Consider the following 24054-nt stretch of genomic DNA (forward strand, 5'->3'; position numbering starts at 1 on the left):
GATTATGTTAACAGCTTGAAATAATTACATGTTTAAATACTTCTGTTATTTAAGTTCCACATTTTTCTCTCAAACTACTGCATTGCCCTAAAAAGCCCCAGAGACTTATCCATCAGGTCACAGAGATAACAGTATCAACGTCTGCATGCATTTAATGTCAGAAGATACTTGCCTTTGCTCCAGGCCTTCCTTCTACTATCAGGCTTTGTACTGCTTTCTGACATTTAACATTTTCTCCACTAGGCTTCATCTGAGCATGCTGCTGACACTCCAAACAGTTTCTTACTGCCACTGCACACACTGAAAGAAAAGTGTTTAAGACAGGAAAAATTAGGAACTGTTCAAAACTTTGCGGAAAAGTAAAATTTCATTATTTCTGATCCTACCGTTAACGGAGGGTTGTTTTAAAATACTTTAGTTTTCTGTTTGTTTGTAGTTTCAGATGGGAAGCTGTGTTAGTTGGCAGCAGTAGAACAAAATTCAAATCCTAAACCCCTTAAAGACCAACAACATTTCCCTACCCCTTCCCCTTGCCTTTTATTGACAGAAACTAAGGCATGAAGACTGGCAATAGTGCTGTAGTTGCCTAGCAACAGTCACTGAGGGCATTTGCTTAATAAAGCCGCAAGTGCTATTTTTATTATGGGGGGGGGGGGCTAACCCAGATTTTTTTGGTTGTTTTTAGATTTCAGATTTTTTCCTGACCTGGATAGTGCGGGCTAGCCTGATCTCATCACATCTTGGAAGCTAAGCTGGGTCGGCCCTGGTCAGTATTTGGATAGGAGACCACAAAGGAATACCAGGGTCATGACGCAGAGGCAGGCAATGGCAAACCACCTCTGAATGTCTCTTGCCTTGAAAATCCTACGGGGTCACCATAGGTCAGCTGTGACTTGATGGCAAAAAAAAAGAGCCATCTTGTCTGATCATGGCTCCAATCTCCACATTTAAGTATCCACAGATTTGGCCACACTGAGATTAAGATATTTTGATAAGTTACCTCCAACTAGTTTGTCTTTGGATTCAATTCCTCCCCCACACCCCCCAAAAAAATGAAGAGATGAATACCACTAAAAACTTCTGTTGTCTTCTTGCTATTGTAATAAATGAGTTAGCATTCAATTATTGACCAAAGTTTTGCTTAATATCCTTCCTTAGTCTTAGGATTCAAGATACATGCATAGCTGGGTCTATAAATAAAACTCTCAAAAGTGATACCAGCCTATACTTATATAAGAAGTTTTACAATGCAATTCTATGCAGAACTGCACTCTTCTAAATCCACTGATATTAATAAGATAAAAGAAGGATGTAACTGTACTTAGGATTACACTGTTAGTTAAGGTCATTTAGCACAGCAGTGGTGATAACATAACAACAGTAATAATAATCATAACAGCAGCACATTTTGAGTTTTTAAACTGATTTGCAAACAATTTCAATAATCGTTACAGCAGTCCTGCGAGGTAGGCTAGTAGTATTAAATCATATGGCAGATTGGGAAGAGGAGATGACAGGGAAGTGACTTGCCTAACACCACCTAGAGAGTTGAGGGCAAGGTGGCTTTTGAAGTGTGGAGCAGGCTTTAGACACTAGAAACATTTAGATTCAGTGATGTAACTATATCTGAGAATGCAAAAAGGTTTAACATGGAAGATGCATAACCATCGTTACTGTATCTAATAGTAAAAGGGTTGACTGGTGCTAATTATGAAAGCAGCAAAACCAAATCACTCACAGACGAGCTATGGGTTTCTACACAGAAACTCAGGGAACTTCCAAGATATGAAGGAAGTATGCCTTTGTAAATTCACCCAAAGGGGGGAAATCTTCCAAAATGAAGACTGATCATGCTCCAAGAGACACCGAATGCTGATAGCAGTATAAAGCGGAGGGGCAGAACCAGAGAGCAAAGCCTTATAGAGCTTGTAATACCCTGAAGAAGAGACTTAACTGTGGGAAGAAATTTCTAAATAATGTATCTCATCCCTGCAATTTTTTGCAGGCCATCAACTTGTTCCCTCTAATAGCAGGTTTGATGGTTAAGTGCCTATCAGTAGATCAGCAAGACAGTGCCAGAGACTGTCACGGCAGGGACTTCCATGAATTTGGGGGAGGGGCTTATAGGGTACGCAGGAAGTATCACATCGTATTTTTTTAAAAGGGAAGAACCTCCCTCCCTCCCCAAAGCATCAGCTTCATGAGGGTTAGTCATAGTCTAGGAGGCATGCAACGCTGAGGGCTGCTGAGCATCAGCTGCAGGAAGAATTAGAGAGGGGAATTCAACTATGCAGGTTCCTAAGAACTTATAGAATCCAGAAGGGGAAATCTGGGGGGGGGGGGTTCCCATGGATTTTTAAAATCATCCTGCAATATATTCTCACATGCCACCAGATGGGATAAACTAATACTCATTAGCATTTTTAAAAAACTCTAAGCAATTATTTGCTTACCAAGTCGAAGACACTGTCGTAAAATTCCACCAGACGACATATTTTTCTCAGCCTCTATTTCAGTGAATCCAAGAGAGCTTGCGAATATTAACACATCCACAAGGCTGATTACTCTTTGAAGGAATGCTACAGAAGCTTCTATGGACAATCCTTGAGTAGGCTCAATATTTTCCAGTTCATGCTGCAAAATGGAACATTTAAATCAGCCTTTTAAACCCCCCTTAAGACATCCCCCTTAACTAGTTGTTATTGCCTAATAGCACCAAGAATCCAATATGTTGGGGATGCAAGGATAGAAGACATTTAGTTCTTGCAAACAGGTCTGACAGTAACCATATGTTTCATTGCCTATTGAGACCGACTTACAGAAGCTTTTATTAAAGAACTCTACAGTCCTTTCCCAAAGCAACAGCACGTCATGCAAGAAACACTAAAACAATACTGTTTATGTGGAAGGGCAAAAAGACAAACGCAAAGTCAAAAATTACTTCCTGGCTTTGGAACCAGTGACCAACAGTAGAGAATAGGACAGAGGGAAGGCTAGCAGAGATGTGTAAAAGAAGAAATACCACTCCCAGTCCTTTCTACCCTAAAAAGGCTGCAGATATATCAGAAGGATGAGAATTTTCCACCCAGTCCACTCCAGCTCAGTATTAAACAGAAGGCAGGTCAAGGTCAGTACAATACTGCCAAGATGCCTTATGCTATCCCACAGTCCTAGCTTCCCCTTTCCCTTAGCATAGCCACAAACAAGGCCCAGCATATGAGAAGGCATCCTCCAAAGTACAGCGTCTAATATTAGAAAGTGAATTTCTTACTGTAGCAGATGTAGCCGCAGAAAGCAAAGGTAATATGCCACCACAAGCCATTATCATATTATCCATCACTTGAGAGATCAGATGAATTGTGTTGTGCACAAAGATGACGTTGTCACTGCTATTCACAAAATCCATCACAGTCTTGGTAGAATGGCTGCCCCAAAAGAGAACAAAATAGCAAAAATGCAGGAAGTAATTTTACTTTTGGTTATAGAAAGCTATGCATTTATTTACATCTCTATTACTTAGCGATACCATCCAGAAAACTCTGTCGCAACCAAGAATCACACATCAGTATCCAGAAAGAAAGAAAAAAACAGCCAATGTACTGTCATCTTGACCTGAAAGTGCCCTTTCCTTATGCTACTAATCCTCTCCAGAGCACAGACTGGCAACTGTGTCTAAGTGTGTGGTGAATAATTATTTATTATTATGAAGTCTGATTATCTACTGCTGCAAAAGTCACTGTATAAATCAATAAAATAAGTTTCCCTTGAGATATAAACTAGATCTGAACTCAAGTCTCTGAAGAGGAAACCAGTATCTTACAAAGAGCTTTCCTTTTAAGCAAAAGGATTTTAAAGACATAAAATATAAGGAAATTTAATTCCTGTTTCAACAAATCAACACATGAATTTTATCCCATGGCCTATAACTTCCCCTTAGCATGATGCCTGTAGCATATGGGATTCAGCTTGATTATAGTGCAATTTTATGCAGAGTTACTTCAGGCTAAGCCCACTTAAATTAACTGGCTTAGACTAAAATAACTTTGCATAGGATCGCACTGTCATTTTCTGCTTTTTATTTATCATCAAAAGTTAGCAGACACTTTAAAAACAAGGACAAGGCTAGAGCCATGATAAGAGTATCTACTCTGAAAGTTCTTCCTGCTCATCCAAGTCTATAGGAAATTTATTTCGGATAAAGAATTTGAAACTTCTCTTCAGTAACACCCTTCACACACTATGGTGAAACAAAGTTGATAGTTCTTGTAGGTTTTCCGGGCTGTGTAACCGTGGTCTTGGAATTTTCTTTCCTGACGTTTCGCCAGCAACTGTGGCAGGCATCTTCAGAGTAGTAACACTGAAGGACAGTGTCTCTCAGTGTCAAGGGTGTAGGAAGAGTAATATATAGTCAGAAAGGGTTTGGGTTTGAGCTGAGTATTGTCCTGCAAAAGTATTGTCCTGTAAGTATCAAGATAATGTGCTATTGAGGGTATGGTATGTTAATATGGAACCATTGTATCCTGAAGTGATCTGTTAATGTGTGTAATCCAAAGCTAATCTGTATGGCTATTGTTGAATGTTGTCTTTGTCTGAAGGCTTGGCTTCCTGCCCTGAAAAACCTCCAGACAAAGACAACATTCAACAATAGCCATACAGATTAGCTTTGGATTACACACATTAACAGATCACTTCAGGATACAATGGTTCCATATTAACATACCATACCCTCAATAGCACATTATCTTGATACTTACAGGACAATACTTTTGCAGGACAATACTCAGCTCAAACCCAAACCCTTTCTGACTATATATTACTCTTCCTACACCCTTGACACTGAGAGACACTGTCCTTCAGTGTTACTACTCTGAAGATGCCTGCCACAGTTGCTGGCGAAACGTCAGGAAAGAAAATTCCAAGACCACGGTTACACAGCCCGGAAAACCTACAAGAACCAATGAACTCTGACCGTGAAAGCCTTCGACAATAAAGTTGATAGTGATCCTGGTTAATATCTAGGTATAATATAGTGACACATATAATATGCATATGAAACCTTTGGGGGGGCGGAACCCAGATGAAAGGAAGTATTGCTGCAAGTTTTGATCATCCAGTCAGAGGCACACTCTTCATATCCAGCACCAGGCCTGTTAGATAAGGAAGTCCACTCAAAGGTGCAAACAGCAAAGGCAATTAAGGTGCTGCTGAGGGCTTAGTTTTATTTCAACCATTCTAAACTACTTATTGATCTTCCCTTTTAAAAGGTATGTAGAGCTGTCCTTTTCAGGAAGATCAGTATTCATTGCTGCTAAGTGTAACAAAGAAGGAAAAACAGCAACTTTCAGTACTGACAAAGCAGAGGAACATTATTTCTTCTATGCAGTTGCAAAATCCATGCACTGCCAGAAGAGAACAGAAGGCAAAATTCAAGCAAAGGAAGCAACTGTAGAACTGTGATGGGGAAGAAGCAAACATTGTGTAAGAATGTAATGTTCAAAGGTAAATTCAAACCAACTGAAAGCCAAGTGTGAATCGGCTGACACACCACAATCTGTTGGAAGCTCTATGTTTTTTGAAAACAAAAACAAAAGTAAACAAAACAGAGGGTCTGGTCAGGCAGTCTGTGGCACTAACCTCAGTTAGTTTACCATGTGTACACACTAGCAGTGTTTTCACACACACACACACACACACACAGTATAATGCACTTTCAATCCACTTTAGCAACTGTTTGCAAGCGGGTTTTGCCATATCACACAGTAAAATCAAGTAGCATTATGTACTGAAAGTGGATTGAAAGTGCATTATTCAGCGTTAAATCATAGTTCACTCATAAACTCTAGTTAGTCTGCTGCTTGCTTCCTCTCCTGCCTTAGGGTACAATTCCCAGATATTATCTCAAGCTTCCTTGCATTGCTCAGTTGCTGACTGAGTGTTAGTGCACTTTCTATCATCTGCTACAATAAGCAGACAGGAAAAGGGCAGGGCAATCTAGAGCAAGCCAATACTGCTCTGAGGGTTTCAGGATACTTTCAGCAGAGCCAGCTCTTAGCTACACTCCTCTCGCCTTTCTAGACACTTCACCAAATTCCCTAGATTTTTAAACACTTTTTAAAAAATCTTCTCCAGCCCTCACCTCCTCCAGCCCTCACCTCCTTTCTTTCTTGTCTTATCGCATTTATTAATCTTCTCCCCCACACACACCGAAATAAAACAAAAGATTGGGAAGAAACATATGATCATGGCAAGGTCTCTGATTCAATCTCTCATGGGATATAAAAGGAAGGGCAACTGAAGGGGGGTGTTTATGAGGAGAAAGGGTGGGCAGTGGGGATGTCAACTGCTTTTTACAGTAGCAGTGCTTCGTGTGGAACAATTTATATTGTATATATTGACAAATCGAATAAAACTATGTGACTGAATGAAATCTTTTGTCTTGCTGCCTTTCTAAATCACCCTCTAGAGGCTGAAGCCACACAATCCTGCTTGGTAAGTCATCACTACAAGGAAGCGATGGGCAGAAAGACAGCATCGACAGCTGAATGCTGCTAGATGGGCTACGTTTATCTACTGCTCTGCTGCTGTCTCTAAATGCAAGAAGCTAGCAACAAGCTCAGATTTCTGAATCTGCAAATAACAAGAAATCACAGTTAGCATTAACCACAGTCATCAGTCCAGACACAAACTGGTGTTTGAAAATCCTGGTTTTGTGGTCAACGAACCACTGTTTGTTGGGCAGTCTGCATTTGAAACTTACAATAAACCACAGTTTAATCAATCCATAGTTTATAATAGATAGTTTATTGTGACATATGTATGCAACCTGTATTTCAACCTACTTCTATAATTAGGAGAGATGCAATGGTATGAATTTTTTACACTGTTGAAATTAACTCCTGGGACTGTATTTAAACAGCCATCTTACCTCCTCCACATCTGTACGTCTGTTTCTATGGAAAACAGCAAGTCTGTGAGTAAGCGCTGGTGCATTTGTGACCATCTGAATTCTGGAATACGGAACATAGTAGACCTGGAATCTCTTCTCTGTCCATCTGAAACAGCCCCTCCAAGTTGACCTGACGAATCTTGTTGCCTTGATGTCTTCACAAACAAAATATAGGAAGAGATCACCTTGAAGTAAAAAAACCTCAGACCCTACATAAATCCAAATTCCAAAAGACAAACAACGAAAATCCATACTAAGGAAAAATGCATATCTTAAAAATAAGGTTTCTGGTTCTGAAATTACTACCTCTAGAAAGTCAGTTAGGTCTGAGAACTACAATATGAAACCAACTATTCATTATACCAGTTCTACGTACTACAGATCAATTGCGCCACCATCTCTGCTAGCCAAGACAATAATAAGCAGCAGCCAGACCTTACCACATAGGGTGCATATATTGCTGCTGAACGTGATCTCCCTCCTTTGAGGAAGTATGGTGCAGGATGATGGTTATCCAATGGCTGGTGTCTCTGCAGGAGGGAAGCACTTAGGTACATTACTGTTTAGCTATATTTAGTAAGCATCACTGACCTGAAGCTAAAGGGGTAACGAGGGAATAATGCAGATCTAAAGCTATAGACTTCAATTTATTGAAAGCATCCTTATATAGAACTTTGAAGTCATACTTTATTCTCAAGTTAATAATATGATATACTGCTACAAAATTCTACGGTAGACTATGTCAACTCTTTTGTTCACTGGAAAAAGTTAATTTTTAAATATATTTGAAATATCATAACATCTTGTCATTCGATTAACAGATAATTGTAGTGAACAAAAAAAAATTACCTCAGGAATGGGCCTCAGTGCTTGATTTATTTCCAGAATTGCACTGGACTTCAGTTCCAATTTTTCAGTATCTGATGCAACACTGGAAACATCAAGTTTAGCAATCTTCTTTTCTGAAGTGTGTGGCTGCGAATCATCTGAAGTTGTTTTGGTAAGGGATTGGTCAGTATTTTCTTCCTCTACCTTCTCAACGTGTGAATTTGACTGGGGTGTTGCATTCTTTATTAAAGAAGAACTGGTTTCTGGCAAGGTATCTGGATCTTGTTCTCTTTCCACCGATGCGTCAGTATTTTTGGTTTCTAATGTTACTGGAGCTGGTTCCTTCAACATCACTGTTTGCTGTTCCTGCACTGCAGATGTTTCCTGGCTTCCAGACGTATGGTCTTCACTGGGATTAGGGGGACATTCTTCTGGGGTAAATGGCAAATTGCTCTCCTCTTTTAAATCAACAAAATCATCATCTTCCTCATCCTCCACTTCCGGTATCAATTTTTCTAATATCTCAGGGCTTTCAAGTGCTTCCCCATCAATGTTTTGTGCAGGTGATTCTACCTCAGTGGCAACTACCTTTTCTTCCTCATGGATTCCTTCAATTATGTCAGAAGAGGCTTCTGAAGTTTGTTTTATCGCTTCTGCCTGTATAGGAAGCTCTAAGCAAGGTGCTTCATTTAAATCAGAGGTTTTCTGACCATTTTCTCTTTCTATTCTGACTTCTCTAATTGCATCTGATGAATCAGTTTGTTTTTCACAATCTGATGATCTACTTTCAGTCTTCTGAGTACTGCTTTGCACATTACCACTTCCATCAGAATATGCAGCAGTACCAGCTTCTTTTATTTCCAGGTGTTGCACTGTTCCTGCAACTTCAGTTTCCTTACTACTACCTGAGACTGTTCTAACCTGGGTTGATGGACCTGCACCTGTATCTTCATCTCCTTTCTCTTGATATTCCCTGAACATCTGAGAGAGGCTCTCTTTGTGCATTTCATAAGTTACCTACAAAAAGAAGGATTTTAGTTTGGTAAAAATCCAAAGTTCTAAAGTATCATATGTTATAAAGTTTTCATAACAGACTTAGTTCTTATACAACTGCACAGCACAACTAGACATCATTACCAAAAACAAGATATAACTGTGCTGATCCTTATACTTCTTTAGTTAGGTATCAATCCATACTGAATTCCAGCAAATTAATGTATAATTTCAATTCAATTTATTACGGTCATTTGACCAGCATTATAAAAATACAAGAATGAATATCATTGGCCTTACTAAGAAGGTCAAGACAAATTTGAAAACAAACCTTAAGAACATTCTCAAAAAGGAGTATGACCATTATTGAAATAAATAAATTAGAATTAAAAAGTTACAGCTGTAATTTCCGAACCCTACATATCAACATGCAGCACCTAGCAACCCTGATCGAGACCTGGGGATTATTGCCTGCTAACAAGTGATCCACTTTAGTTTTGTCCGTTTCTCCAGAGAATTTTTCTAGCAAAGGTTTAATCATTTTAATTCTAGCCTCCCTGTAGAAGATACACTGTAGGAGCATATGATCGATCGTTTCCACCTCATGGAGCAGGCATGGGCACTTCCTTTCGATAAAAGGGATCTTCTTAAATTTGCCTTCAAGAACCGCAGAGGGGAGTGCCGCACACCTGGCAAGGGTGAACACTCTCCTGATGTTATTGGTTCCAATGTGGCCAAACAGGCCGCTGGGGCGACCACATATTTGGCGCTCTGTGGGCATATGAAATCTGGTGTTCTAGATATATCGGCTTGATGCTCAGTGTCTTCAATCCTCTGCCTGATCAGCTGTTTTGCTTGATCAAGCCCACTCCTTAGGAGGGCTTGAGGGGGTAAACCTAAGTTCCTAACATAATTCAAAACAGCCCGTAGTCATTTTGACTGGAAATTATCTCTAAATATCAGGGGGGAAAGGCCCTGAGAATTCAGATTTCCTTTTAGCCATAAAAAAGTGGACATAATACCGACCCTGGCCTCCATCCTCATCATTCCAGTTTCTAAATTAATGTATAAAACTTTGGACTTGTAGTTTGCCAACTCATCAGAACAGTCGTTCCTCTTTGGCAGACATTCTGCCAAAGGGCTTACATTTCTGACAGGACTCAGCTAAGAAACTTGCTTTCGGTCCTCAGAGTAGCTTTGAAACACAAGTCTCCAGGAATGAGTACTGTACTTTTTCACCATGATGATACTTATTATGTGTTAGAGCCCTGCTGTGGGAACTCATGCCCCACCAATACAGCTGCAGACTTCTAAGCATTATAGTCATGCTGTGAGATGAATCCACAGAGCACTGGTTATCAAAAAACGGCTGACTTATTTTAATCAGCAGTAAGAAGCACGATTTTCAAATCAAAAAGTGTGATTTCTAAGCTTACACCCTTTAGAGATTACCCAGTACTCTACCTCTAACACACACAAATATCATCAGATGGATAAATATAATTAAACAAATCTATTCCAGTCCTGCCTTAAGCCCTGTCCGTAGATTGGCATACTTTTGCCTTGCATATTATTTTCCATAGGAATTCGTAAATAATATATTGTGATGCAGACACAGATCAATTAAACAAAATAATTCCATGTTTGTATTCTGAATATTTTAAGTGCACGTTTATTTTTAGACATTCATTATTTTTGAGCTGTATATAATAAAACCTGAACATTCTAACAGTTAGTTCAAACAGCATATACAGTAGACATGATAATGTCATGTAGAATGAAGAATTTCCCAAGCAACAATTTGAGTTACTTGCATTGAATATGCAATCTCCAACAGGAAGAAAATAAATGAGGTGAAAGTAAAGTAAAATCTCTAGGTAAACACTCCCCTTTGATCGAACAGAAGGCAACGGCAGTTTGTTAAGCAAAAAGTGAATCAGTATTTTGCTCCTAGGTGCTATCATGCATTCTTGGCTCTTCTGTTTAGTTCACTCTATCTTTCCTATGTCAGCAATATATTTTTTCATTCATCCTGACAAAGGTGCGATGAGTTGAGAGATTTATAGGCCAGGTTCTTAAGATTCATTTCCCAAAGAGATGCCCTAAGCCCTGTAGAGTTTTTCATCAGCTAACTTGGTATCTGCAGCATTAAATATTCCCCTAGGCAAACAAGTCCCAGGGAAGTAAGCTCTGTCAAGGATATTCATGGATATCTTCTCATTCTGTAATACATTACATGTTCTCCTCTTGGGTCTTAATAAGAAAGTATTTGTTTACCTAATGCACAAAACAGTGATTAGTAACAGGGAACAAGTGCCAGAAAGGGGGAGGGGAGAAACAGTAGTCTTTATCCCTATGTGTGCAAAAAAATCAGCTTTGGATGAATCAAAAATGATTATTTTCCTAGTTCATACATTTTATGAAGGAAATAGATACTCTCAGTTTTATGATGCATTGGACACAAGGCCAAAGCATGGTTACTAGGTGACCTATATATGTGACTGCTAGTTACATGGCACATGCAGGAATTTTTTGACGTTGACACCAAAATTTATATTTCTTTTCTACATAAAAGTATCTTTTTCACAATCATATGTCAAAAATTTGGACAACTGTGTTACAAACATTGTGCTTCCAAATCACTAAAACAAACAAACAAAAAAAACACAATTGAAAGTGTCTGAGAGAGCATTCCCAAATGGGGAAAAGTGTAATGTTTGCCAGTCAAATCTGTTTGATTGACAGGAAAATCTCAGTATTGATGTTGAGGACTAATTATTATTGGCTGCACATGATCCAATAATGATCAGTACCTCTAAATATGTTTTTAAAAAATCCTTGTTGAAATCTCTTCAATAGACCAAGCATCCTCTTTCTATGGTTTGTATTTCATATTAACAAGGATGTATGGTAAGAGTCAAAGACAGTTTAGAGCTGAGTAAATGAAATGGGCCCTGACCTGGATAGCCCAGTCTAACGTGATCTTGTCAGATCTCAGAAGCTAAGGAGGGTCGACCTTGGCAAGTATTTGGATGTGAGACTTCCAAGGAATACCAGGTTCATGACATGGAGGCAGGCAATGGCAAACCACCTCCAAACGTCTCTTGCCTTGAAGGTCCCCAGAGGTCCCCATAAGTCAGATGAGACTTGATGACAAAAAAAAGAAAGAAAGAAATGTGGGAGATTCATCCATTTTCCACATGAGTGTACTATTTTAGTTCTATGGTTAAAGTTCTGCAACCACCGGGAAAAAATAAATAGATAGAATCTTGTTCATCAATACACATCTCTAATGTTACCTAATTTTAATAAATTATGTATACAACTGTGCCATTATTGGAAACCTTATTTTACTTGGGTGTATGTCTGTGAAATATACTGAGATCCCAATTTTGCAAATAAGACATACCATTTGCATTACCTGTTGCTAGTAATTAACATTTTTAAAATATTCTTGAATTAACGTGGGGCCATAACTTAACATTTGTTCGTTTTTTATTGTATTAGCTCTTCTTTTTGGAAAGTCTATATAGAAGCACGGAGATAGTTTGACAGCTTTTAAGTTGTTATTTTTAAAATTTTGTTCTTCATAGTGACAATCTGATGAATACCTAGTAAATTTGTATCAACAATATAAAAGCTACAATGCTAGCGAAGATAATTTTACATTTACCTGTACCTGAATGTTTTAGATTTTCCTTAAGGTATTTTAAAGTGCGAAGCTGATAATTCATAATTAATTAGCTGATATTGCTTTAAATTAGCAAACTAAAAGGCCATTCATTAATCTTCACAATCATTTGATGCCTAATCTATAGCCATTTGCAACATTTGCAGAGCTCCTCTTTGCACTACTAGTTAAAGACAACTGCAAGCTAATAAATACAGCCTTCCCCTCAACCATTAATTTCAACTTAATTTGACATTCAACATTCACTAATTGCCAGACAGGAAGATTAGAATGCACAAAGCAAAAAGGTTATGGTGACACTAAAATCACAGTATACTATGATGAAAATTTAGCAATTTTGAAGATGTAGCATTTGCTATGCCATATATCATGCATATGTACCATGTGGATGATGAGGTCAAAAATGAAAGAGAAAGGAGATTGGCCGTTCAGCCAGCAACAGAATACTTTTTTGGTATGTTACAAGGTTTACTGGAAATTAGCTCCTGTGATGCTAAACTCCATCAATAAGCTATTCATAATTCCAGCAAACGTTACTATTTTTTACCCTAATGAGAGCTTTATTGACCTGTTTTTCCAGCCTCCTAGGAGCAACGCTAACAGTTCAGGTCTGGAAACTCTCCACACCAAATCAGCTTTGACTTGAGGCACCAATACCTGCTGATATCAATCCCAGGGAAATGAATCAGTCAAAGATGAACAGAGGTACTGTACACACAAAAGCTTTGCACATTCTAGCACCATCCCTAACATAACAAAATAACTGGGGGCCCATACTGGCAAGCTTCTTACAAATGACTGTATTCTCACACCATTTAGTTTTACTGTCAAAACACAAATTAAGTTACATTTTTAATGTATTAAAATGCCTAATTGACAAGGTCAGTTATTATTACCTATAGCACAGTTACTTGTTTAAGGTGTAATTTACAGTATTGGAAGATATATTTTTTTAGTATTATAAACAGATCACATCTACTCACTGTCTTTTCATTACATAACTGCGTGTATCTATTTCTGTGAATGTTGGAACAGTGAACTATAGAACAAATAAGTTCGTAATTTCAGGTAGTGCTTCCATTTCCAGAAACAAATAAGCCAATTGTAAAACAGTCAGGATGGCCTATTTTGCTGCCAAAAAATTTTGTGTGTGGGGGGGAGGGACAGCTCTTTATTTTTGGCAAGAGCTCTCACAAGAATTTAATTATCTTACAAGTACATTCCCACCCTGTCCTGTTCCCTTTCCCAATGACTTGTCTATAAAGGAAAACTAAAAAAAAAGTTATTTAAGTCCACATTTCATTTTCCTAAAGTTTTATTGCCATTATAATTTCTTTAAGCTATCCTGAATATTCAGTGCGCAATACAAATCAGGGAAAAACTACCAGAATAATAGCACAATACTACAACCAATAGCTACTTGCTAACATAAATAAATAACTCCTCTCCAACATACACATAAACAATAACTAAATAACATAAATAAATATCTCCTAAACCTTCCACCATACCCCACTGATGCAATATACCTCCCACTACCACTCTAAACGTATACCATGTTATTCCTGAGCATCCTCATACCTCATTCCAAACAGTCCCCTCCCATTTCCGCTTATGTTGATTATCAAGACTAGCTATAAAGTAGTACACTATCAGAAGACGACAAAATCCCATTTCATAACCTTATTGTGTATGTTGTAGATTAATTAGAACCACATACTGCCACTTGTATAGGAAGGGTGACATATTTCAGTTGATTCCCCCTTCCCACTGCAATCTCCTGTGGGCTTGCACTCCTGTTCCTGACAATCACTTGATCCTCAAGAACAACTTTTCAGAAGGCTGCATCACAGAAGGGTAAATAGCAAAGACCCAATCTATGAGCAGAGCACAGTGTATGGTTCTTTGGATGCAACCCATTATCTCAAACCACTGTTTTGTGGTAAAAAATGCAGATATAGTTAGCAGATTTTTAAGGATCATAAAAAACACGTAGCATTTTAAACACTGAAACTACTGAAAATATTTGTTCTAATACTAATATTCAGCACTATTCCATTAGGATAAAAACAAACAGTCCCCAAAGATTTTTAGGCCTCTTGTGGTGAACAGTGATAAAGCTGGCCACTATACAACACATTCACCCCTCCCTTCACACTTTAAACTCTTTCATCGTCCATCATAAATCAATCCTCCTATCTCACAAATCATTTTTGTTCCTGTTCACTTTTCAATTTGTCCTCATCTGCAAGGCTGACCAAGTCGAGCAAATAGCTATATAATTCAACTTAATTTTATGGAATTAGTTCTCCTGAATGATACTATCGATTGAATATCATAATTTTCATAACATTAACAGAAAATATCAGTTTATTTTTATTTACTGTTCAGGCAGAGTATAATTTCCCAAAAAACTGTACATATGAAAAAAGAAGTCTTAAATACAGATATACCCCCTATCTCCCCAATGAAGACCCAAAGCAGCTGTCTTTTCACTTCCATTTTATCTTCACAACAACCCTTTGAGGTAGGTTAAGATGAGAGAATAATTTTCCTAAGGTCATCCAGCAAGTTACCATGGCAGAATGAGGATTACATGACACTTAGATGGATTAAAACCATCATTGGTCATGAAACACTACTTTAAATGTACTGGGTTTCCTAATTCGAAATAGTATACAGCTGAAGTCTGCAAATATAACCTATTATATGTTTACAGGCTCAACCCAAATGTTTTGATTATCAAAATTACTTTGAATGTTAATTTTAAGTATTTTGCAGAATTTTTTAAAGAGTGGATGTTAACAAAGGTAAATGCAACACATCTACTTTAAAAACAAGATGATTTGAAAACAGCAATATACCCACCATTTCTTTACCTGGATTCCATTCACAGCAACTGAATGCTGCATAGTGGTGCTGCCTAAGATCTAGCTTATATGAGACACATGATAAAAATCAGGTCCTTTTATATATTCTCTGATACTTAAAATTATGCTAACACTTGTTACTAGGAAAAAACCTCATATTAAACCATATGTTTCCTTACAATTGTGGGCAGGGGGGAAATGGCTATAAAAATGGAGGCAAAAATAAAAGGTCAATGCAGCACAAAGGAATTTAGTTTTAAGAGGATTATGCACACCTTTTAAATCCTGAGAGCAAAAGAAACCAATGTAGTACAATTATGCCACAAAAGCCATCACTGCTTATAAAGCGTAGTGCAGCTGTTGGAAGAGAGGGCTACAGTGACAAACAGCTTCCCTGCTACAAAGGTGGCAGGAAATCTATCAAACTGGACAATAAAATTGCAATTGAGTTTCTTTGGCTTTTTATAGCAGCTGCATGTATCTTGATGTGTAGCTCTGCAAAATCTATCCAATTTTGCAACACTGGTTCTTTATATCCTCGTTCTTTATCACAGGACAGGGCTCTAAATTATTATTGGATGTAAAAATGAAAAAGAGCACTAATCCCATTCAATTAGCGCTATATACAGAGACGAACAAAACCTCAGACCATTATATCTGTAACAAATTTTAGAGGGGGAAAAAAACATTATCTCAGTGATTCAGGTTCCCCAGTACAACAAAACTATAAGAAAAATATATATCCCTCTAGTTCTTCTAACTCGAATCCCTGCAGAAATATTTGAATCTAATAAAAAGCATCTGTATGCAACTTTCAATATTTTTATGAAGAAAAAATATCAATTGTCATGACCCTTTGCCCTCTCAATATCAAAGAGAAACTTATCTTAAAATCATACAGCATTAAGGGAATGCCCTGGAAAGAAGGAATTTAAAATCAGAGTGAATTAATTCCCATGGTTTGGCAATCTCGTAAACCCTATTTGTGTACACATCTCTCATTAGGACGAAGGTGCTGTATGCCACTAGCCCCACAAAACATTGAGACAGCAATAGAGAACAGCAATTTAACCACAGCCAGTCCAACAAAATGGGGAAACAGCAACAGCCAAGTTCAGGAAAGGAAGGGCAACTGACAGAACCATCATCAAGGTTCCTGAGTCTAGTAGCACCTTACAAACCAGAAGATTTTCAGGGTAACTGAGAAAGGGAGATTAACTCTCAAACGTTTATACCCTGAAAATCTTGTTGGTCTCTAAGGTGCTGCTGGATTCAAATCCAGCTCTTCTACTGCAGACAAATACAGCTACCCTCTGAAACTATCATCAAGGGCTGGCAATGTTGGTTACTTCCCAAGGCTCACAGTCCAGCAGACAGCCCACCACCAAGACTTCCTGCATCTTCTGACAGGAAGAGTACCCAGTGATGCTCTACAAGAAGAAATAGACACAGTCTTCTTCATCTGTATGTGTGCCTCCCATTAGGAAACTGGAGAATTTCCTACAGGCTCCTGTAATATCACAAGGGTTTTTGGGCAGGTTTCCTTTTTCCTGGTGTGATGAATACTAGAGGAAGAATAGTGCCTTTTGCACCATTGTTGGGGGGGGGTTAAAAAGGAAGCACTACTGGTTACTCCTTCCAGTGCTCCTCCCATTAAGAAATAGACGATTAATGCTGGAGTTCCTTGAGATGACTCTAGACCCTCTGGGGCGATCTCTCATTTCTGATGGGATGGATGCCTGGAGGTGCCAGTAGAGGACCACTCTAGTAATCTGCAAGAAGGAGTGGTATTATCATATTCAAGAGCTGTTTGGTATATATTCAGTAGTTATTTGTTTATTTACTTATGACAAAAATCCGTTTAATGCAAATATGAAGAAAACTGCAGTATAATTGGGATTTAGGCTCTTTGTGCTTGAAGTGTGTGCGAGTGCACACATATGTGTAAAAGCTTAAATATGCAAACAGGAGGAGGACAACACGGTGTGGGAGGGCCAGGGCAGGGTTCATTGTCCTTGCTTTGCAGCCACGCCCCTCTGATTTCCCCTTCTTTTGGAGGTTTCAGATAGTGATCAGAGGGGACTTTGCTTTCACCTGGTTCCTCCCCCACCTTCTGCCTTCTTTCCTTAAGCTCCTTCCATTTCTCTTCTTCTCCATCAAGCCCTTGCAGAATGAGAGACAGTCCAAGGTGGTCTTCTTCAGCCTCTCAGCAAGGCAGCCCAACCCAAGACCCCCAAAACAATCCCCACTCCCTAGCTACAGGTCCTGCAAGGTGTCTTGAGTCTCATGAGGGTTCTCTGTTGTTGTTGGCAACTGACACGACAGCACTAGGTCCCATGACAGCTTGCCTGTCGATTGCCATGGAGCCTGGCTGCAGCTCTCAGAATGGCACTGGGGCTTCACAGAGCCATACTACTAGCCTGAGCCTCCTTGGTTGCTTTTGATCATTAGGAGTGTGGCTCCATGAATTAGTGAAGACAGCCAAACTGCAGACACCAAGGCTACTTCCTATTGTCTGACTTGTCAAAGAATTAGGCCTTTTTGGATATAAATTGCAGATATAACAGGGCATCCTGGACCCTAAACTTACGCATGTTGATACAGACGTAAGAGGAAAAGCCACTTTTTTCACCATTTAAATGGAAAAAAAGTATATTCCACACTTTCTAAAGGAAGTATGCTGTTTCAAGGGAAATCTTATTTTGAAGTGATGATTACATCCTATGTACATGGATTTAATAGGTAATATTTATAAAACTCTCTTGAATCCAAATGAGGCAGAATGTGAGTTGGAACGAGGACATGGATTTGGAGATTTACCTCTTCAGTTCACCAATGGATATGAGGGGGGATGGGGGAGAATCACAAACCATTTCATTACCACAAATATGAAAAAAAAATTGCAGACCAGAGTCAATGGTATTTAATGCTTTGCAATTAAAGCATGTATGTACATATCCACATCTTGAATATACAAGATATTGGAAGCGTGAAGATAACACAGAACTATATCACATATTGTCCAAGAGTTAGGCCTCTTTGGATACAGGTAGTGAATAAAATTAGGAAAACCCATTACCACTGGGCTCAAAATGTTTGCTTTGATTCTGATTGGTTAAGGAAAGTTTGTACAATTGCTTTCTTGATTAAAATGACGTATTATAGGAAAGCAACAGATGCAAAATAAATGTATAGAAATAAAAAGTTTATTTGCAGAATATGAACATGATATTTTGGGATAACATACAACTACCTATATCTTTTGGTTTGATATATATGTTTGTATTATGAGTCTCTTGGTAATAAAAAAATTGGGAAAAAGAAAATGTTAAAGAGAAAATCGTTCCCTTTAAAAAAGATAGTGAATAAAAATATAGTTATAAAATGTATGAGGAGAAAGGAAAGGAAAGACTGCAGTAGGTATCATAACCCTATCCAAAAGTCTGATTCTCAAATGAACGAAAAAATGACCACTACTAAAACTCTTCCCACCAAGGATGCAAAACAGTACTCTAGTAACTTGACTTTTCCCCTTATGCATAGAGAGAGAAAACTTTTTGTTCAGCTTCCTTTCCTCTGTTTTGTCCACATGCAAAACAGATTTTGGTCACATTTCTTATTTAGACTTTAGCAATTTGTTGCACAACCACTTGGCTTTACTAAAAGGCACCCTTTGGGCCTATCAATAGACAAGGTGCGCCACCTTGTGTTTCAAATTCACATAATTCTACTGCACACAACAAAATAGCATGAAACACAAAGCTTTCGTTAAAATTATATTAGCCCATCTAAAACCAAGTTGTTGCTTAGAATACATTATAACTGGACATCTTTGCTGTCTTTTAACTTCAGTATAATTCTTTCCTTGGCTCACCACAATTTCAGAATTTCTTAAACAGTGAAGAGTTTGTGAAAAGATCTAGACTTTTTTGTGTTACTCACCTTTGAATGTGTGATTGCTAGGGTATCGACCCAAACACGCCAGCCACCCCACTCATATTTTACTGCATGGTAAAGTAATATTCGAAAAATGGTGTACACCATTTCTGTTATCTTCTGTTCCTCAGAATTTTTTGGATGAAAGTAACACAGGGAAAGCATCCACTCCTGCCATACAGAACACTGTAGTAAACTCCTGTAACATTGAGATGTATTGTTAAATTAGGCTTTAAAAAAAAAGAAAGCATTCAACATCTCAAAGACATCTACAGATCTGAAGATCATTAAATCAGAAGAATGAAGCAATTCAGAAACATTTGATACAAAATTTTCTAAAGGCAGAAAATCTAAAATAGCAAATGAAGCCCATTTGCTCATTTTTTTAAAAAAAAGGATATTTACAACATCAGCTATCACTTGTAAATCTGAAGGTGGAAGACCTTTACTCTTCTGAAGATCAATGTAAAAAACATGTGGCCAAACTGATCTGTGCTAGAGATAAGAGTCACACTCATTTTGATGTTTAGAGGACATGTTCTCCACTTGCCTTGCGCCTGTTATCTAAGGGTAATCTTCCTTCCTATATGGATTCTCTGGTTAGTCCAAAGTTATGCAGAATCTTTATGCATTCAAGATTTAATTGCCCTTTTTCAATGTTTTTGCTGGGCCGTATGCTAAAGACCCCTTTTTCAGACCGGCTGAGTCCCCCTGCCCTCTTCAGTCAGTTGACTCCTTTTGCACTGTCGTTATGTATACCAATTTAGGCTAAATGGATTATACTATGTTTTAACAAATGGTACACATCTTCTCAAGCAACCTTGGAGCAAAAGGCTCAGTTCCTCTTAGAGGACTCTGACCCTCAGCGTACTTATTTTGTTGCTCGTTTTTTTGGAGGCTGCAGAGAAGAGATGAAGGGAGGTGTTTTTAGAGATGGGTCTTATCTAAGTTTTATGGCTTTATTGTTCAAGACCTAAGAACGGGGGAAAGAAAGAAAAGGATATTTACTTTTTATATTCTGAAGATAACATTTGCCAAGTGCATAAGTATCCACTAACCTTCTATTATCTCTGCTGTTGTTAAAAAGCTTAATCATATCCGAAAGGAAAACTCGATGGACTTCCATAGTTTCTGGGCACTGAGGAGAGTTACGCAGCAATGTAGCAATAACTTTCAGAACCTCTGAAGAAAAATGTCAACAAAATAGCTTTAACACATTTGAAAATTAGAGTCAGACTCTTCTTATTCAGTTTTTTGAAAATAAGACCAAACTATGTTTAATAGTAGAGCCCTGTAACTAATTCCAGAAATATTTTGGTCTAAAAAAAATGAGGTTAAGATATGGATCTCTTTCCTTCCTACACACCAGTTGAAAATGGCTCCCCGGACTGTTTCACCCCCGGGTGCCTTTTTCCCCTATAAAGAGAAATCAAGAAAATGGCAGCCCTCACTGATGATGCAGGAAACTTAAATATCTGACTGATTCTATTAAAGCTAATAAATGTTTGAATGCTTTGAATGCCCTTTCCAATCTAGTGTTCAGAATAGGGCTGCCAGTCCCATGGTGAGGTGGGGGATCCCCTGCCCCCAGCTCCTGTTTACCACTCAAAGCAGCAGCAGGAGAAAAATAAAGTTCCAAGTGGTTTTCCTGGAAGTGACATCAGTTCTTCCTAGGAATCACCCAAGACTCTATGGTTTTACCATAGAATTTCTGGCAATTCCTGGAGTGGTATGATGTCACCTCCTGGGTTTTCCCAGAACTGACATCATACCAATCACCAACAGATGCAACCCCATGAGTTCCCCTAAAATTACAAGAATTCAGATTCTTGTAAAATCTGAATAGCCTGCTCTATGTATAGGAGACTCTTCCTCAAAATGTTTATTATTGTGTTTCCTGTTTACTCCAAGACACACTCAGCTCTCATAGATTAAACCTTAAATGTATTTAGCCATAAACATCCATACAGCACTTTTCCTGAATGCTTGAAGCATTTCATATACATTATCTCAATAATCTTTACAACAGATTTGTCAGGCAGACTATTACCTGTTTGTTACTGTGGCCGGGGAAGCATTGAGAAAATAGCAGCTTGTCAAAAGCAATCTAATCAAGAGTATGGTTGAGAGGAGACCTGAACTGGAGGTTCCAACTCATACCTGAAACTTTTGGCTACTTATATGGCAGCAGTTCTCAGTAATTAAACAAAGCATTCACTGAAAATCTTGCTTCCAGTACTTCAGAAACAGATATCAAACCAACAAGATAAAAATAAAGCAGAGTTTGCATACACTTTCAACCTCAAAAACAGTATTATTGAACAGAATGTAATTTATTATGAAAGGTGGTTCCATCCTTTATCTGGCATCACTAAATAATGCTAGAGCCTGAATATCAAATATTCTGCTCCCGAATAATTATAGCAGCAGCATCCAACTACCCAAAAATGGCCAGGGCCAACTTAGTTAGATTTAGAAATACACATAACCTTCTAAAGGCAGACACAGACTTCCAATTCTTTTCAAGTGAAATAACTGCCTAAATTACTGCATACAAGATTGTATAAAACTTTTTCATAGTCTAATATAAAATAAACATAATGCTTACGAGGATTTTGAATTTTCACTGTTGAATCTGGGTCAGGATGCTGCTTATGTATCACTTGAGTACAAATCTGTTCAATAAGTATCTGGATAAAAGAGGAAAGCAATGTGACGTTAGAATAAAGCTTAAACTAATGATTGTTTTACAAACATCTCATATTTCTTGCACAAGGTTTGCACCATGGAACCAAAGCTACAATTGTGCCAATCCCTTCATGTAGTCTCTATAAAGTCATTTTTAGTAATGATATCATGTATTTATTTATTTTAAATCTTTATAAATATACCTTTCTTACCAAACTATTGAGATCCAATCTTATATCCTAATAGTGAAGTCGAACAAATCTGAGGATACTTAAATCTGGTAACTGGAGCTGCATTCCAAGTTAGGTTTCAGTGAATAAAAGGCAGGGGAGGAGGCAGGCTCCTTTCAGGGCTGTTTTGGCCTTTGAGGAAGAACTTAATGGGGTCAGGCCTGGCTAGGGTTGCCAGCTCCAGGTTGGGAAATTCCTGGAGATTTTGGGGTGGAGTCTGAGGAGGGATGGGTTTGGGGAGGGAAGGGTTTGGGGAGGGGAGGGGCCTTAACACCCTCCAAAGCAGCCATTTTCTCCAGGGGGGCAGATTTCTGTTGTTTGTAGATCAACTGTAATTCTGGGAGATCTCCAGGTCCCATCTGAAGGTTGGTAACCCTAGGCCTTGCAGCAACCACTAGGTGTCTTGATACCACCTGACTTGCAAGCCTCAACAGCAGCACCCTATGAAAGCCAGTGTGGTGTAGTGGTTAGAGCTTCAGAGTAGGGTCTGGGACACCCAGGTGAAAATTCCCATCTTCCTATAGAAGCTCACTGGGTGATTTTAGGCTAGTCACATACTTTCAGCCTAACCTATCTCACAGAAGTAGAAAAGAGCAAGAGTCCAGTAGCACCTTAAAGACTAACAAAAATATTTTCTGGCAGGGTATGAGCTTTCATGAGCCACAGCTCACTTCTTCAGATACCACTGTGAACTATCTCACAGAGTTGTTGTGAGGATTAAAAAGGAGAGGATAATAATGTAAGCTGCTTTGGTCACCACTGTGGAGAAAGGTGTGGTAAAAATGAAGTAAATAAATAATAAATATAGCTGAAGATGGGAGGCAGATAAAAGGTAGGTTGGTGAATGGCTGAGGAGGAGAGAATGAGGCAGGGAATAGGAGAAGATATGGGGGTTGCCAGGAGGATGGAAAGAGAAAATTGTAAGAGAAGGTGGATGCAGCAGAAAGTGAGGTGCCTCCTCACAAGTCCTTGAAGTTTCCCTACCATGTAAGTGGGCCTGGCCCAGTGGCCACCACCACATAACTGGGCCATAGTTTTCCTAGGTGGAGGCTGCTGGAAGGGGGAGAGAAAGCTTAAGACAGAGGAGCAGATAAATTTAGGCTTGCTGTTGGATGGAAAGGAGAGAAGGAAGAAAGAAAAGAAAACAGGCTATGAAAGCTTTCAGGAAAGGGAAAGAAGAAATAGTGGGGGAGGAGAAATGAGATGCATCCCACAAATCCTTGAGGGTTCCTGCTTCTTTATATCTAATAATCAAGAACAGCCTCTGTATGGATCAAAAAAATCCACCGAGGGGGCCTCCCAGGGCAAAGGTTTTTGCAAACCCAAGGTAAACCCCAAGGTTGCATTACAAATACAAAAGATGGAAAATATGGGCTTGAAAAAACAAACAAAGTCTGTACATGTACTGACTTTCCAAATACAAAACAATTAATTCACTGGTGAGATCTTGAAAAAAAATACCTTGTGAGACCTTGGTTACCATTCTGGGATGTTAAGTAACCCATCACAACAATAAGGCATCTGTTGTTGTGATGGGTTACATTAGCAACAGCAGTACTTAGAAGAAGCAGGAGACAGGGGAGAGAAAGATGGAACAATGGTATAGGTGGAACAAGGGACAGAGCAGGAGGATGAGAAAGGGCAAGAAGAAATTAGCATGGAAAAAAGATTGCATGGATGGGCAAGGGGGAAGATGGTGAGCAGGTGGGGGGAACCCAGTATCAAATTAGAGGGAAATCGAGGAAGCTAAGCAAGAGATACAGAAGCTTGTGGCTCTCCTTTTTCTTATATACTGTTTTCTTAGGTGTTTACTTCAGCTTTCATTTTAGGAACTACTTTTTATCCTGTATCCTCCTGTTAACTGAGGCTGCA

At 38.6% G+C, this 24054-nt stretch overlaps 1 protein-coding gene across 1 annotated transcript in view; it reads right to left on the reverse strand.

Moving 5' to 3' along the window:
- The window catches only part of LRBA (LPS responsive beige-like anchor protein), a 445808-nt gene that overhangs the window by 342187 nt on the left and 79567 nt on the right, over positions 1-24054 (reverse strand). The window contains exons 19-26 of the mRNA XM_056855892.1: positions 21873-21954; positions 20323-20446; positions 19271-19463; positions 7796-8791; positions 6926-7101; positions 3272-3425; positions 2454-2634; positions 173-300 (exon numbers count right to left, since the gene is read on the reverse strand). Of these exons, the coding sequence (XP_056711870.1) occupies positions 173-300; positions 2454-2634; positions 3272-3425; positions 6926-7101; positions 7796-8791; positions 19271-19463; positions 20323-20446; positions 21873-21954 (2034 nt within the window). The remainder of the gene's footprint in view (positions 1-172; positions 301-2453; positions 2635-3271; positions 3426-6925; positions 7102-7795; positions 8792-19270; positions 19464-20322; positions 20447-21872; positions 21955-24054) is intronic.

Source organism: Euleptes europaea, chromosome 9, assembly GCF_029931775.1.
Source record: "Euleptes europaea isolate rEulEur1 chromosome 9, rEulEur1.hap1, whole genome shotgun sequence".
NCBI classification, from domain to species: Eukaryota; Metazoa; Chordata; class Lepidosauria; order Squamata; family Sphaerodactylidae; genus Euleptes; species Euleptes europaea.